The sequence below is a fragment of the Stigmatopora argus genome, chromosome 9 (genome assembly GCF_051989625.1).
Source record: "Stigmatopora argus isolate UIUO_Sarg chromosome 9, RoL_Sarg_1.0, whole genome shotgun sequence".
Classification (NCBI taxonomy): domain Eukaryota; kingdom Metazoa; phylum Chordata; class Actinopteri; order Syngnathiformes; family Syngnathidae; genus Stigmatopora; species Stigmatopora argus.
Genome location: NC_135395.1, coordinates 9,094,294 through 9,108,896, shown reverse-complemented (window position 1 = coordinate 9,108,896; position 14,603 = coordinate 9,094,294). Strand labels below are relative to the sequence as shown.

Below are 14,603 nucleotides of genomic sequence, written 5' to 3'. Positions count from 1 at the left end.
TTTCTTCAAATAAACAACTTAAACGCACTATCCGGACAGGAATGCAACACTGTGTTAATGTTTAGCCTTTATTTGTCAGACAAAAGTGTCCACGGGGCTGATATGAAAATGAGCAGTGAGAGAGAGAAGAAATGGGGAAGTAAGTGTGAGTTCCTCTGTGAGGCCCATTTTTTTTTCTTCTTCTTGCTCCTCACATCTCGAATGATACGTGTTTTCTATAGAATGCTATAAAGCTTTAGGTCACGACACCAGCAGTTGGTCATTTGACGCCTGGGTAAGTTGGTCACTTTCAATTAATTTGTCTGGTCAATAAACTTGATTTTTTTTTCTTGATTTATTTTTCCCCAAAACATATTTGTTATAGACGGCATGTAAACTAATGTGCAATATGGATAGGTGGATTAATGTATACATTTTTTTAATGATACACTTCATTAAAGTTAACTTGATGAGTTGAGGAATTGACATTTTCTGCTTTTACTAAATTTTATTGTTGTTTAATGTGTATAATATTGAAAACAAACACGATACAGGACAGTCAATGACAATACACACACACACACATTTGCTCACTCACCACACACTTATCTGGTAGGAAGCAACAGGAAAGAAAATGGTCTGGTGTACTATGTTTATGTTTTGCCAGAAGAACATGCAACACAAAAATGAATGCTTCCTTAATAAGCTATACAATAGGTTTGACTACACAGAGCATCATAATAAATGTTTGAGAATGAATTGAATAAATGCTTAGTATAATTATTTATAATTCGTCATGGTCCGCTTTTTTCTCATTGGGTTTCAATTGATTGCAATTTGTCCTCAAGCTACTCATTGTTTTTGTGTGTACTGTGCTAGTTGCTTCATATTATGAATACATACTATATATGTGAATTCAAAATGTTGCTATGACAATCTAATTGTCCGCATGGTATAAAAATATACAATATCTACCTATACTAGCTGGATGGATCTCCAAGTATACAAGTATCATATTCTTGGTATTATAGACTGACTGCGTCATCATTTTTTTTTGTAGCCCCAACATGACAACACAAATATTAAAAGGTACAAATGCTTGATGAAGCAAAAAATGATGCACTTAGAGGTGTCGCAAAATGGGTGCAACAAGTGTGCGCGGCTATTGAAGCTCTCATGAATCAAATGCGATGTGACACGGTCATATTTCAAGACAGATTAGATCTGTGTGAAGTCAAGTGGGGCGGCAAACAGTATCGCTGCCCTGTAATCGTGATGCAACTTCCCCATCGCAGTCTGCACTTTGGAGTCATTGTGAGTCATCTGCTTTTCATTTTATATATTAAAAAAATTGTGGAAAAAAAAAATTCAAAACATGAAAACAACAAAAAAACAAAAAAATCTACAAACAAATTATTTGTGTGCATCCTGGATATGTTTTGTTTTGTTTAACAGTTTCCACCTAATTTAGAACAAGGCGTCCATTACTCTAATACTTAATAGCTTTCCAAACATTGACACACACTGTACATAAATAAATGGTAAATATGGCAAAATACATGAATAACCTTAATGGCAATGCAAGTGTAGCTAATCTTCCCTGGCAATCAATAGAATGAAGAGTGGTGTTCTTTGTGTTTGCGTGAAAGATTGTGGTAGACTGACCGCACAGATGAGCGATACAAGGAAGTGCTCAGATGAGCTGCGCGATAAAAGGCCTAGCGATTCACACGCCAAAGTCAATAGCCTCTCACAATCTAGCCAGTCATATGTTGACCATTTCTTTCAGGTTAACCTCGACCGCCGTCAATCATGTGTGATAGTATTCTGGAAGACATCTTCATAAAGCGCTCGCAGCAGAGGAGGAAAACCTCACCTTTGAACTACAAGGAGAGATGGTTCATCCTTACATGGGACAAACTCTGTTACTATGACTACGATGCTGATAAAGGGGTGAGCTGCAAGTTGTCGTTTTTTTTTTTTTTAAACAAATGATCCATATTCATCTTTACCAGTTTCAGATTGCTTCATTTTTGTCTGTGTGTGAAAACTTCAACATAGGCATAGACCAGGGGTGTCAGACTCGGGTTGGTTCACGGGCCGCGTTAACGTCAACTTGATTTCATGTGGGCCGGACCATTTTAGATATAATATTTAGATTTTTTTATAAATGGATTAAAAGAACTGTATTAAAAGCCCAGAATATTCAGTTTTGTATCAATCTAAAACAATGTTTATTTTATATATTTTTTTATATATTTTTAGATTTTACAAAATGTTTTTTGAACTAAAAGCACAGAAAAAAATACTAAAAAATTACAATTATTGATTTAAAAGGGGGAAAATCAGGAAATTTAATAAACATCTATACTCTTCATTTTAATTTGATCCTAAAACAGAAAGTTGGCACTCATGATTTACTTTCCCGGGCCACACAAAATGATGCGGTGGGCCAGATTTGGCCCCCGGGCCGCCACTTTGACACGTGGCATAGACGAATCATGCAAAATCGGGCACTGGGTAACAATTTGGTCATATAAGTGACATGGTAAAAATCAGATAATATCTGAAAATGACTTAACAGGACAAATACTGCCATTGTTTTTTTTCTGTAAATACATTTCCAAAAACTGCCATTTTCCTAATCAGCATGCACTAAATTTAAGATTCTGTAGATGTCGCGGTATGACGCTGACAACTTGAGAGTCTGGGTACATTGCTTGCTGACATGCTATATTTATATAGAGAAAATGGGAATGCGCCTGTGCATATCCTGCTTAAAGCAAGACAATATTAGCAGTCGACGATGATGTTTTCATCTGCCATCAGTGGTGAAATGGGTAAAACGAGATCAGTTTTACATTAAAAAAACGTACTTAAAAAAATTCTATACAAAAGTTGTTATATGGCGTACACAATTTGAAATGATCAAAAAACGAAAAAAGTATATGTTGGCAGGTATGTGAGGACAACACTGTTCTCCTTTTCCCCATCTGTTGCACAGAAACGAAAAGGCCTGAGGGGCTCGGTGGACTTGGAGAAGATTAAATGTGTGGAGACGGTGCAGACGGAAGCCAACTGCCCACGGGAGCGCATATATGCATTCCAGGTATTTCAGGAAGTTTGCGATATTGGGAGTCAATTGCAGTTTAAAGGGGTATCAAACTCAGGGCTGCAAGTTTGACCCCGCTGGTTTAGAGTGAATATTTTGCACAAGTGCAAGAAGTGAAAGCAGCAGGCCAGATGTGCATAGGTACTTTTTTTGTGGTTGCCGGTGTAAACTGGAATTCTCCAGTTTTACCACAAAGGAAAGCAAGAGTATGAAGCATTAGCTGAAATACAAAACGAAACCGAATAGCATTTCCCCCCCCCTCAGGTCATTTATGACGAAGGGCCGCTTTACATCTTTGCGAAAACAGAGGAAGTTCGAGCTCAATGGATAAAGAAGCTAAAAGAACGTGAGCACGCAACGCAGACTGATATCATCACCATTCTCGTCACTTTGTGCAGGAAGCGTATGTTCATGCAAATGTGCTGTTTTTGCAGTGGTGCAGACTAACAAGGATTTGATGCAAAAGTATCACCCGTGCTTCTGGATTGACGGCACGTGGTTATGTTGCCAGCAGGAAGTTAAGCAGGCGATGGGATGTAAGGTTCTCAATAAACAGAACGGTGAGCACATCAATTACTTTTTAAATTTTGACTAAATGATTGATGGCTCGATTAACCATTTTGCGCACCGAGTATGCAAATTGCTGAGTTCGTCATCTGTATGTGAGTATTTATTATACAGGAACTATGAGTTGATTTTTTTTGTTTGATGTGTGTGGTGATATTTTTTTAACAATGCGGAAAATGTATACAAGTTGCAGGACTTTGCAAGACCTAACAATATTTCCGTGTCTTGAACAGGTTTCGCGTATGGAAGGGGGTCATACAAACCGTTGCCCCCGACTCCTTCGGAGGTAAACCCCCGTACTGAATTGAAAATGAAATGAAATTTACTGACGATCAAACAACAAACATCAATGAGAAAAGTCTATCCGCTTTTTATGTTTAGCTAATGTCATGAGGCTTTTTTTTTAAAGGAGAAGTCCAGTCCGTGGTCCCCACCTCAAGTTCCCGAGTCCGACAAACACCCCTCGGGTATGAAAGTCATAGCTCAGTACAACCACCCGGCCATGATGTCCCAGGACCTGGAGCTGCAGAAGGACGAGGAGTACACCGTCCTGGATACATCCAACCCTAACTGGTGGAAAGCCAGAGACAAATACGGGTTGGTGACACTACCCCACGAGTTTAAATGCCTTAAAACGGCTTGTAAATATATTGTATTTTCCAGAAATGAGGGTTACATACCCAGTAATTATGTGGTGACAGTTGGAAATGGCTTGGACAGACATGAGTGAGTATCTACGGCTATTTAATAATCTCTTTTCTATGGTATAAGAAGAAGAAAAAACTGAAATTTTCTTGACAACTATTTGTCTCTTTTCAAAGTTGGTACTGCAAGAATACAAACCGCAGCCAGGCTGAGAAGTTACTAAAGACTGAGGTAAATATCATCAAAAGCCCCCTGAGACTGGAGAATGGTCTGAGCTTTGATTCTAGCGAAACCCTCTTAACCGTGGGGCAGATGTGCTAAACACTGACTTTACACCTTTAGAACAAAGACGGAGGCTTCATGGTGCGAGACTCCAGCAAGCCAGGGAAGTACACGGTGTCTCTGTTCACTAAAGGAGGCGGGTGAGTTTCTTTCCGTGTAACACCACACAATTAAATCCAATATCTGCTGTATCTGCTGACCAGCAAGAAGTACATTAAAACAGGAACCGTGACTGTGTCACGTGTGTAATTTGTCTATGCAAAACTCCACTCTTATTTGCCTGAGTCTATCTGTTGATAGTTAAAATCCATACAACCATGTGACCATTTCCTGCCGTCCCTTTGCCACCTGCACAGGGATTCCGGTGGCAGCTGCAAACATTACAACATTTGCACCACGCCAAATGGGATGTTCTACTTGGCAGAAAAGCACAACTTCAACACCATCCCAGAGCTCATCAATTACCATCAGCACAATTCCGCAGGTTACTACTACGTCCTAAAACGATGAATATCAAGTAGCAGTAATTTTACGATTGCCCCCAATTCTTACGAACAACATTGGTCAATCATGATCTTGATTCTCTATTTTTAGGCATGTTCAGTAGGCTTAAATATATTGTGTCCAATCGAGCACGGCCTCCATCCACAGCAGGGCTTGGCTATGGTAAGGACATTGAGCGACTTATTTGAACTCTGTTAATGGACGATATTAATTAGAAATGTATGTACCCATCGTGTTTGTGTTCTTCAGACATGTGGGAGATCGACCCCTCCTGCCTCACGTTCATCCGAGTCCTGGGTACGGGTCAGTTTGGAGTGGTACAACATGGGAAATGGAATGGTCAGCATGACGTGGCTATAAAGATGATCAAACCCGGAGCCATGTCAGAGGATGACTTCATAGAAGAAGCCAAGGTCATGATGTAAGTGCCATCAATCAGTCCGGAAAGAATATGCCTCGTTTGGCGTACATTAGCTGTGTTTCCTTCCGGTATGGTGGATTGCTAGGGTTAATGAAAATGCAGCTACTGTGGTGTACTCTGGATAATGAGCCGTCCTTTTTTCAAATTAGGATGCTCCACCATGAAAACCTGGTGCAGCTGTACGGCGTGTGTACCAAAACGAGCAGCATCTACATTGTCACCGAGTTTCTGTCCAACGGCTGCCTACTCACCTACCTCAGGGAGGGTCTCAGGCAGCATCCCACCTCCGTGCAGCTCCTGGAAATGTGCAAGGACGTCTCAGAGGGCATGGCCTATTTGGAATCCAAACAGTACATTCACCGAGATCTGGTGAGAGGGCACAAATTGCATCAGGTGACTTGTTTCAGTGGACATTTTGAATACAATGTTTTTTTTGTTGTTTTCCATCGCAGGCTGCTAGGAACTGCTGTGTCGATGGCAATGGTACTGTCAAAGTGACGGACTTTGGCCTTTCAAGGTAGTAACCTCACCAATGGCTCACACCATTAAAACCTATATTTACAGTGTAAATATAAATAAATAAATTTGGGAGATTAGGTGTAAATTTTATACCCTAATCTCCCAAATGTATTTATTAGGAATAATGCCAAATCCGTTACACCGAAAAACAATTGAGCAGCTTTTGGACAAGGTGGACAATTTGTGTTCTTGCAAATAGTCCATTACTTGTGAATTAATTTTCCGGTCCTTATTATTCAACTGTAAATTTAAATGTATTAAACATAACAGTCATTTTGTAGCTGTATTAATAGGTGGATTACTGTTACTCCACCGCAAAATGCAGAGCCTACAATAGATATCAATCATAAAAATGTGAAACTAACCTTAAATGTTCTCAGGTACGTCCTCGACGATGAGTATACAAGCTCGGCGGGTTCCAAGTTCCCCGTTCGTTGGTCGCCACCCGAAGTTCTCCTCTACTGCAGATTCAGCAGCAAGTCGGACATCTGGGCTTACGGTGTGTGGTCGTGAAGACATGAGGGTTTTAAAGAACTGTTGGCAGAGAAATGAGTCTTGCCACCTGGCATAATACCAAGACTGACCTTATTTCCAGGGGTGCTGATGTGGGAGGTTTACACACTAGGGAAGCTCCCATACGAGCAGTTGAACAACAATGACATCGTGTCTCAGGTGTCCCGGGGTTTGCGACTCTACCGTCCTCAGATGGCTTGTGAGAAGGTCCATGGCATTATGGCGTCATGTTGGCTGGACGTGAGTATACAAATGCATATCAAGATAATTAAACAGTCCAGGTTGGTGTGAATGTGTTTCCTGCCAACACTGGATGGGAAAATCTAAACTTTCTACTCCAGTAATTTAAGCATTCATTTGCTGGTTTGTTAATTTACAGTATAAATAACATCTGATTAATTTTTGCCTTTGATGGTTCCTATTTCTCTTCATTTTAGAAGGCTGATGAGAGACCCACCTTCCAAGAGCTGGCCTTCAGTGTTCAGGATTTGCTATATGAACTTCAGTAGATCACACAGTAGCAGCGGCCTGAAAAAATGAATCCACACATTCAAACATGTTTAAATATTCCATTGAATGTCACCAGTTAGAAATTGCTCATTTGGATTTCATGTGGTATCGAGTAGCATTTGTTATACTAAAATATGGGAGTGGTGTATGAATGTAAATTACCCAAATGAATTGTCATTGTCAATCAACTGGGAAAAAAATGTTTGTAAAGTCCTATATATCCTGAATTGCATATTCACATGCGAGACAGGGTATCCGTGACGTCATTTGAACGCGTCGTGTGATTTGCCCATTTGCTTCTGGTTTACACTCATAGATATCCCGTACGTAAGGCTAGATGTCTAGAGCTGAAGTCGGCAGCTTAAGTAATTAGCGGCCATCTTGGATTGATAAACTGCAGTAAAGCGAGTGATTTTGAAATAATACATAAAAAAACCAGTCTCGCGAAAAGCGAGTAAAAGTTGACCAATTTATAGATATTTCAACGCTGTATAGACAAAAGTGATATCCCGTATTTCAGTAAAGGCTCCGACGCAAAATGGCCGTCAAGTGAGCACGCTCGTCCCCATTGGCTCCCAGCGCGGAGCAAACGTTGGCTTTTATAGATTATATCTATTGTAGCGCCTATACTACATCCACGTGAAGGTCAGTATTTGTGGCATAAGGCACTCTTTTGCCGTGGGTTTTCTCGGACTACCGTTGGCGTTTAATCAAATATGGACGGAAAGAACGCGACCTCGGACCCTCAGCTCCAGCAGTTCATCGAGATCGAGTCTCAAAAGCAAAAGTTTCAACAGCTGGTGCACCAAATGACGGAAGTGTGCTGGGTAAGTGTGGCCCTCCCCGGCTTAGAGTTGACAGAGCTAGGCGAATGAACGATAGTTAGTTCATTTTACAAATAAAAATATACTTAACCAGCCATTACAGCTCCGTGATCATTCGGGCAATCAAATGAAATTTAAAATACTATTGCTAGTTTGTGACAGCTTTCATGATGATGTGTTCAAGTACCTGTTCACGCGGCAGGAATTGTGAACCCCCTTTTAACATACCTCCAAACAAGGATGAAACTTCAACTTGTGATTTTATGGCGTTTATGTTTGACCAACCTTTGCCCCTGTATCACGCAGTGTAATAATTGGAAGGGGTTCTTTGCATCTTCAGAATGGATGCCGCCATTACTAACATTACTGTAACTGCTTTTCTAACATTGTGTTGTTTTCCATACCAGGAGAAGTGCATGGACAAACCAGGGCCCAAACTGGACACAAGGACAGATGCATGTTTCATCAATTGTGTGGAGAGATTCATCGACACCAGCCAGTTCATACTTAACAGATTGGAACAGACGCAGAGGAGTCGAGGGTCTTTCTCGGACAGCATGGGAGACTAGCATTGCCACGGAAGGACACGGACTAAGCCACACCCACGTTTGAATCTGACCTGTAAACTATTTGAAAAGTGTTTTGTTAAAAGTGCCTCAGATAAATGGTGTTTTGTTTCCCCCTTTGACTTGTGAGACTGTTGTAGCTGGCTGGCTTAAAAAAAAATCAGTTCACAGACCACATGGCTGTCAACTGATTTTACAAGAACAATTCAGGGGAAGTAAAGATGCACGACATAGAGCCCGCCACCCACAAACACTGCGAGTCAGTTTCTTATTAAGAAGACATATGGAGCCAGGATGTGTGCTTAACTGTAAAATGACTTGTACATAAATAATTGTTAAATGATTAGGTCTGGTGCTTTATTTTCAAAGAGACTGTCAATAGGAGAAACTTCTTTGGTCTTATGAGGTATTACTATTAACTATTAGTACCAATATTCAAACTTGAATTACACTGTCACAATATTGGCATATAAAAGCGAGTACAAGGTTAAAAGGTCCTATACGACCATTTCAAGGTCTCTTTTAGAATGAGCCAAATAACCATGTTTAGGGACGCATTCCACTTTTAGAGCTACTGTGGAGAACAGTTTCACAAAATGATCAGTTATGACTGACAATTTACACGAGAACAATCTACCTATGAAAGGAGATGGCGGTTTTACCTTTCTCGCTCATTGGGACAATTCTTTCAGTGGCATAAGTACCCCCAGCGTAGGCTTCAGGGTCCCTTCCTGAGGTAGAGGGGCATGGAGTCCCAACTGAAAGCAGTGTCCTTGAAGGCGTGCAGAAGGAAGATTCCCAGCACGATGGTGAGGAAGCCGCTGATGGTTCCCACGACGGCGCTGGGGCTCATGCGCAGCCATTCCTTGAAGAGAATGGCGGAACACGCAATGACGGACGTGGTGAAAAACACATAGTAGATGGGCGTGACGATAGAGGTGTTGAAGATGTCGAGGGCCTTGTTGAGGTAGCTGATCTGAATACTGACGCACAAGGCCAGGCAGACCAGCAAACTCCAGAAAAGAGGCTGCTTCAGCACAGCAGTCCCGGCCACAAGTTCCTTGATGCCAATGCCTAGGCCCTTGACGCAAGACACGGACAGGGAGCCAATGGCGGAGCAAATCATGATGTAGACCAGCACGTTCTTCTGGCCGAAGCGTGGCCCCGCCACAAAGATAAGGACCAGGCTGCTCCCCACGACACACACAGCGTATGCAATGAAACCTAGAGGGTATCATTAAACGAAAACTTTTCATGTCCGGCATAAATGGGGAAAACATTTCAGTGTAGATCAGGGCTGGGGTGTCCCAACATTCATACGGTTAAGAAATTATTGGGTGGAAAAATACTTTAGAATGGTTACACAATATTTGTATGCTGTTAATTATTACTATTTATTCTATGTATCTTCGCTGAGGCGATATGTGTGGCGTACCGGGGTCTTTGAGTTTTTCAGCCATGGCGCTGAGGGACACCACTTCCTCCTCCTGGGGGGCGTGCACCACCATGACGGTGGAGCCCAACACGCACAGCAGGCAGCCCGTCTTGCCGTGAACGTTCAGGCGTTCGTTGAGGAAATAAGACGACAGCACGGCACTGTTGACACACACGCACACGCTTATAGATGACATGAATCTGGCCTGCCAACCAAACCGAGTTCAACACCCCTGGCTTAGAAGTAAAAAAAATGGCGTACCTTACGAGCACACTCAAAGCTCCCAGTGGGGTGACGAGGGTGGCCGGAGCAAACGCGTAGGCGGCAAAGTTGGCCGCCTCTCCGACTCCCACTGGAACGTCACTTTGCGTTAATATTTGGCGTGCATGACGACCTGTTTCTTGCACTTTACACTTATTCAGGAATATGTCCTGCCCATATTAAGAGGGGTTTTTTTCTTAACAATGAACACAATGTCATGATGGTTACATTTACAGCTTCCTGCAAAAGCATAAAACCTTAACCATTGTTACTTACTTGAAAAAAGTCCCGCCCACCAGAGCCATTCTTTGAGATAAGCATAGCCACCTTGACCTGGACACAAAAGACGGAGAGTTATGCAATTACAATGAACAATAACTCAGAAAAAAACTGTAATCAGGGACCCTTGTACCACCGGCTTTTTCTTAGTAAAGACTCATTTACTGTTTTTTCTCTAAAGCAATATTTTCATGTAATTGGATAAGAAACTTTAGTGGGGATTTAATTAAAAAATGCAATCATTAGAATAAAGTAAGATTTTACAATTTTAATCAATTCATCATCACATAAGTGTGTCCAACCCATTTTGAATAAGGGGGCGTGGCAGTGATGATTTGATGTGAACACTAAATGATGAGCAAATACAGCCAGGCCTTCTATTTTAAACGAATTGGGCATCTATAATTGTCAATGGTGGGCATTGAGTAATAATATTGTGGTCTGCATGACCCAAAATTATGTGGACGCCAGGTTTATTATATATACGTATATGAATGGGTCACTTATCCCACAAGGTGTTAAACATATTTCGGTTTTAATGTAAATTTCTGGAGTTTTTGATTACCTGCCCTGGTGGATCCCTTGCTGGCCAATCGCAGGAGGCCTTTCTTCTTGAGAATAAAGCTGGTGCCGATAAAAAGACTGGAAGACACGGCCAGAGAGAGGCCAATGTAGAAGTCTACACGACCTGCTTCCATCTGAGACAAAAGTCGAGAACGCGCGGTGTTAAAGTAACGATCACGCACCCATTTAAAACAACTGTTTAAGCAGAAAACACTCCCTTCCTCCACTTCGACAAACACACAAAAGCTGTGTTTCCACATCACATGACAACCAGCCCTTCTCCGGCAGGTCGAATCGACTCAAACTACTTTTAGGATGGCGACTAGAACGTCACAATTGTACTTTTTTTTAAAGTTAATATACGTACTTGTAATTTTACTAAGCAAATTAATTTACCTCGTTTGTCACGTCGTCTCCATCCGTCTTCGTCTACGTCAAGTAGCAAGTGACTTAACACAACCACGGTGCGCTACTAGTGGGTGTTTATGTGACTCGTGACAGCTGGGGTAACTAGCGTTATAAGCTAACGACTTTGTTTATTACTAATAACATTATTATTAATAACCTGCGATCTATTGTGCCAAATCGGCTAACTTAGTTCAACTATTACCGTGTTTCTGGGGATACTCTGAGAAATATTATACTACTACTTACAAAAACAGAGTTCTTTTCGAAGACGTTGAATGGTCAATATGGAGTGTCAATACATTTGTTTACGTATTTTATGCTTATGATGACTTTACATAGTCATTTACTATAGTTTTTTTTCTCTACTTAAAGAAAACTTGACTTCTTGAGTCTTAAAAGTACGATTCATCTGGGGGCCTTGAACACGTCGCAGTTTAACAAATAACATTATGATTGGTGCGTTTATGGTCACAAGACAAATCGCCTATTGATTTGATTGGACTAACGCAACGTGACAACCCGGAAGAAAACACAACCTTCATGGGGCATTTACACGCCACGATCGAGATCGAGGGGAATTTTCTTCAACATTTACACACAACGATTATACACGTTACATGTTTACGATGTATAAAATACATTTTAGCATTTAGCCAAACACTTACGCAGTGCGATCACCATTGAACATGAGGGCCCCTTTTAGCTTCATCACCAGGAGGTGTCAAACTGTTGGCTGTTGGCAACAAATCGCATATTTATCACGGGTATCAAGTAATTCCAGGGCCAATCATACAAGCAGCGATGCTTGCAAAGAGGAAAGAAGCTACTACATAACCACGCCGATCTTCTATGTCAACGCCTCACCTCATCTTGGCCACGTGTATTCCGCAGTTTTAGCTGACTGCATGCACAGATACAAGCTTCTGCAGGGATTCAAGTCAAGATTTGCAACAGGTAGTTCATGGTTCTGGGCAAACTATTCCACAAAGGGCCGCAGTATGTGCTGATTTTCATTCCAACCCATAAAGAGGACATCTTTTCACCAATCTGGTGTCTCCTTCCAGTGCAATTAGTGGATTGCAGTCAGGTGCCCCTTGTTTTCTGCAGAAATCTCATTGGTCAAAGTGTCTCTGCTGGATCGGTTGGAACAAAAACCTGCACCGACAGCAGCCCTTGAGGACTGGTTTGCCCACCCCTGTTCTAAACAATCTATTGCTGCAAGGCTGCTACTCAACCACAGATATTCCCTGGCCTTAGCCTTTAAATGTTGGGTGGTGTGTGTTTCAGGCACAGACGAGCATGGTTTAAAAATCCAACAGGCGGCCGACGCAGCAGGAGAAGACCCCCTGACCTTCTGCACGGGCATCTCCCAGAGATTCCGGTCCGTCTTCGACAGCTGTGATGTGTCCTTCACAGACTACATCAGGACCACCGAAGAAAGACATCGGAAGGCCGTGGAGCACTTCTGGTGCACTCTACGCGACAGAGGACTCATCTACAAGGGCATCTACGAGGGATGGTACTCCACACCTGACGAGAGCTTCCTGACATCGACGCAAGTAGCTGACGCCGTTGACGTGAGAGGTCAGGCCATCACCGTGTCGCTGGAGAGTGGACACAAGGTGGGTCCACAAAGATTTAAGCGGTAACAACCCAAGTTCTACGGAATAACTTGACCTTATGCAATGGTTTTCCAGGTGGAGTGGGTGAAAGAGGAAAACTACATGTTCCGTTTGTCGGCGTTTCGGACACAACTGCAGGACTGGCTCCACAAAAACCCCGGCGCAATCCAGCCCGAGCGCTTCCGTCAGGATGTTCTCCAGTGGCTCCAGGAAGAGCTTCCAGACCTTTCCGTGTCCCGCCAAAGAAGCCGTCTCCGGTGGGGGATTCCCGTCCCAGGTGATCCCAATCACACAATCTACGTGTGGCTGGACGCTTTGGTCAACTACCTCACGGTGGTCGGTTACCCCGACGGCCACGGTCATTGGTGGAGCGCGGCTCGCCATATCGTTGGCAAGGACATCTTGAAATTCCACGCCATCTACTGGCCGTCTTTCCTACTCGGGGCGGGATTGTCGCCGCCTCGGTCCATTCTCGTGCACTCACACTGGACAGTCAATGGGACCAAGATGTCTAAAAGTCTGGGCAACGTGGTGGATCCCACTGAGCGTTCGCAGGATTTCACTACCGATGGCTTGAGGTACTTTCTCCTGCGTCAAGGCGTACCCGATTCCGACTGCGACTACACGGACCACAAAGTCCTCAAAGTCCTCAACGCGGAACTAGCCGACTCCTTGGGCGGTTTACTGAACCGCTGCACCGCTCCGGCGCTTAATCCCAACCAGACGTACCCAGAGTTCTGCCCGATGTCTTTTCCCAGCGAGCGGGGCGGTAGAGCCGTTCCGGAAGACTACCGCATGTTGGATGCCGTGCAAAACCTCCCCACGTCGGTGGCGCGTCACTACGAGAGGTTGAACGTCTACAAAGCCCTGGAGGCCGTCGCGTCCTGTGTGAGACAAACCAATGGTTTCGTTCAACGGCACGCACCTTGGAAATTGAACAGGACGGACGACGGGGACCGACGCTGGCTGGACGCGGTCGTCCACGTGTCCCTGGAATGTATGAGGATTTACGGGATCCTCCTCCAGCCCGCCGTGCCGCGACTCGCCGACAAGCTGCTGTCTAGGCTCGGCGTGCGAGACGACGAACGGAAATGGAGCGACCTGGACTTTCTGCCGAGCTACCGGGGGAAAGAGTGCCCCTTCCAAGGGAGAAGTCTAGGACCAGAGACAGGAGTGCTTTTTAAACGCCTGGAAAGTGCCAGTGGAGAAAAGGAAAAGACAAATCTAATGAAAAAGCACACAAAAACAAGACAGTTGAATAAATTTACAGTACGTTGACAAACATATCTCAAGACAATTTGCATAGAGTGGGTATGGAAACACACAAAGGAAAACTATCATTGATATAATTCTGAATCTCATGAAATATGATTATGGCAAAATAATAAATATTACATACTCGTTTCCTTTTGAGCCTTTCTGAAGATTTAAGTTGTGAAGATGAATTAGTCCATGCATTCTTTCTGAAACGTGGAGGAAAAAATGATTGCTGTACAAAAGTAGTGTTTATATTGTACAATTATACTAATGTAAATACTCACGTGTGACTTTTTGCAACAGAGTCTTCACCCACCCATGAGAGAAGTAGAAGA

At 42.9% G+C, this 14,603-nt stretch overlaps 4 protein-coding genes and 1 long non-coding RNA gene across 8 annotated transcripts; 3 read left to right on the top strand and 2 right to left on the bottom strand.

The window, feature by feature from the left end:
* Window positions 1-130: 130 nt before the first annotated feature.
* Window positions 131-7,236, top strand: btk (Bruton agammaglobulinemia tyrosine kinase). The gene is made up of 18 exons (XM_077610390.1): window positions 131-274; window positions 1,769-1,932; window positions 2,984-3,088; window positions 3,356-3,437; window positions 3,526-3,651; window positions 3,892-3,944; window positions 4,068-4,255; window positions 4,322-4,384; window positions 4,480-4,534; window positions 4,646-4,725; window positions 4,942-5,069; window positions 5,180-5,251; window positions 5,339-5,510; window positions 5,660-5,879; window positions 5,963-6,027; window positions 6,410-6,528; window positions 6,625-6,782; window positions 6,980-7,236. The coding sequence occupies exons 2-18, from the start codon at window positions 1,792-1,794 to the stop codon at window positions 7,049-7,051; spliced, it is 1,899 nt and encodes a 632-aa protein (XP_077466516.1). The 5' UTR covers window positions 131-274; window positions 1,769-1,791; the 3' UTR covers window positions 7,052-7,236.
* On the bottom strand, window positions 405-7,360 carry LOC144082913 (uncharacterized). Of its 3 annotated transcripts, none has more exons than XR_013303397.1 (6): window positions 7,215-7,360; window positions 7,000-7,070; window positions 6,614-6,776; window positions 6,395-6,522; window positions 5,762-5,876; window positions 405-4,228 (listed from the first exon to the last, which is right to left on the bottom strand). It is a non-coding gene; the product is annotated as an uncharacterized LOC144082913 (long non-coding RNA). The 3 variants fall into 3 exon arrangements; XR_013303395.1 differs by having other exon boundaries at window positions 6,395-6,517; window positions 7,215-7,359; XR_013303396.1 differs by having other exon boundaries at window positions 5,766-5,876; window positions 6,395-6,517; window positions 7,215-7,359.
* Window positions 7,361-7,553: 193 nt separating this feature from the next.
* timm8a (translocase of inner mitochondrial membrane 8 homolog A (yeast)) lies at window positions 7,554-8,786 on the top strand. Its single transcript, XM_077610398.1, has 2 exons — window positions 7,554-7,879; window positions 8,284-8,786. Exons 1-2 carry the CDS (start codon window positions 7,769-7,771, stop codon window positions 8,443-8,445), a joined length of 273 nt encoding a protein of 90 aa, XP_077466524.1. The 5' UTR covers window positions 7,554-7,768; the 3' UTR covers window positions 8,446-8,786.
* Window positions 8,772-12,413, bottom strand: LOC144082909 (magnesium transporter NIPA2). 2 transcript variants are annotated; one of them, XM_077610394.1, is made up of 7 exons: window positions 12,254-12,413; window positions 12,055-12,122; window positions 10,983-11,115; window positions 10,415-10,471; window positions 10,139-10,229; window positions 9,878-10,038; window positions 8,772-9,666 (listed from the first exon to the last, which is right to left on the bottom strand). In XM_077610394.1, the coding sequence occupies exons 3-7, from the start codon at window positions 11,113-11,115 to the stop codon at window positions 9,161-9,163; spliced, it is 948 nt and encodes a 315-aa protein (XP_077466520.1). In that variant the 5' UTR covers window positions 12,055-12,122; window positions 12,254-12,413; the 3' UTR covers window positions 8,772-9,160. The 2 variants fall into 2 exon arrangements, with proteins under 2 accessions (XP_077466520.1, XP_077466521.1); XM_077610395.1 differs by lacking the exons at window positions 12,055-12,122; window positions 12,254-12,413 and adding an exon at window positions 11,378-11,657.
* Window positions 11,292-14,547, top strand: mars2 (methionyl-tRNA synthetase 2, mitochondrial). Its single transcript, XM_077610391.1, has 3 exons — window positions 11,292-12,343; window positions 12,677-13,011; window positions 13,087-14,547. The coding sequence occupies exons 1-3, from the start codon at window positions 12,076-12,078 to the stop codon at window positions 14,287-14,289; spliced, it is 1,806 nt and encodes a 601-aa protein (XP_077466517.1). The 5' UTR covers window positions 11,292-12,075; the 3' UTR covers window positions 14,290-14,547.
* Window positions 14,548-14,603: the final 56 nt, after the last annotated feature.

Excerpts from the sequence above, each read along its gene's own strand:
- btk (XM_077610390.1), top strand. The coding sequence starts at position 1,792 with ATGTGTGATAGTATTCTGGAAGACATCTTCATAAAGCGCTCGCAGCAG. Across the intron at positions 4,385-4,479 it reads AATGGCTTGGACAGACATGA|TTGGTACTGCAAGAATACAA; the intron begins GTGAGTATCTAC and ends CTCTTTTCAAAG. Across the intron at positions 5,880-5,962 it reads AGTACATTCACCGAGATCTG|GCTGCTAGGAACTGCTGTGT; the intron begins GTGAGAGGGCAC and ends TTTCCATCGCAG.
- timm8a (XM_077610398.1), top strand. The coding sequence starts at position 7,769 with ATGGACGGAAAGAACGCGACCTCGGACCCTCAGCTCCAGCAGTTCATC. Across the intron at positions 7,880-8,283 it reads AAATGACGGAAGTGTGCTGG|GAGAAGTGCATGGACAAACC; the intron begins GTAAGTGTGGCC and ends TTTCCATACCAG.
- LOC144082909 (XM_077610394.1), bottom strand. The coding sequence starts at position 11,115 with ATGGAAGCAGGTCGTGTAGACTTCTACATTGGCCTCTCTCTGGCCGTG. Across the intron at positions 10,039-10,138 it reads GCTTTGAGTGTGCTCGTAAG|TGCCGTGCTGTCGTCTTATT; the intron begins GTACGCCATTTT and ends GTGTGTCAACAG. Across the intron at positions 9,667-9,877 it reads TGAAAAACTCAAAGACCCCG|GTTTCATTGCATACGCTGTG; the intron begins GTACGCCACACA and ends GATACCCTCTAG.
- mars2 (XM_077610391.1), top strand. The coding sequence starts at position 12,076 with ATGAGGGCCCCTTTTAGCTTCATCACCAGGAGGTGTCAAACTGTTGGC. Across the intron at positions 12,344-12,676 it reads CAAGTCAAGATTTGCAACAG|GCACAGACGAGCATGGTTTA; the intron begins GTAGTTCATGGT and ends TGTGTGTTTCAG. Across the intron at positions 13,012-13,086 it reads CGCTGGAGAGTGGACACAAG|GTGGAGTGGGTGAAAGAGGA; the intron begins GTGGGTCCACAA and ends ATGGTTTTCCAG.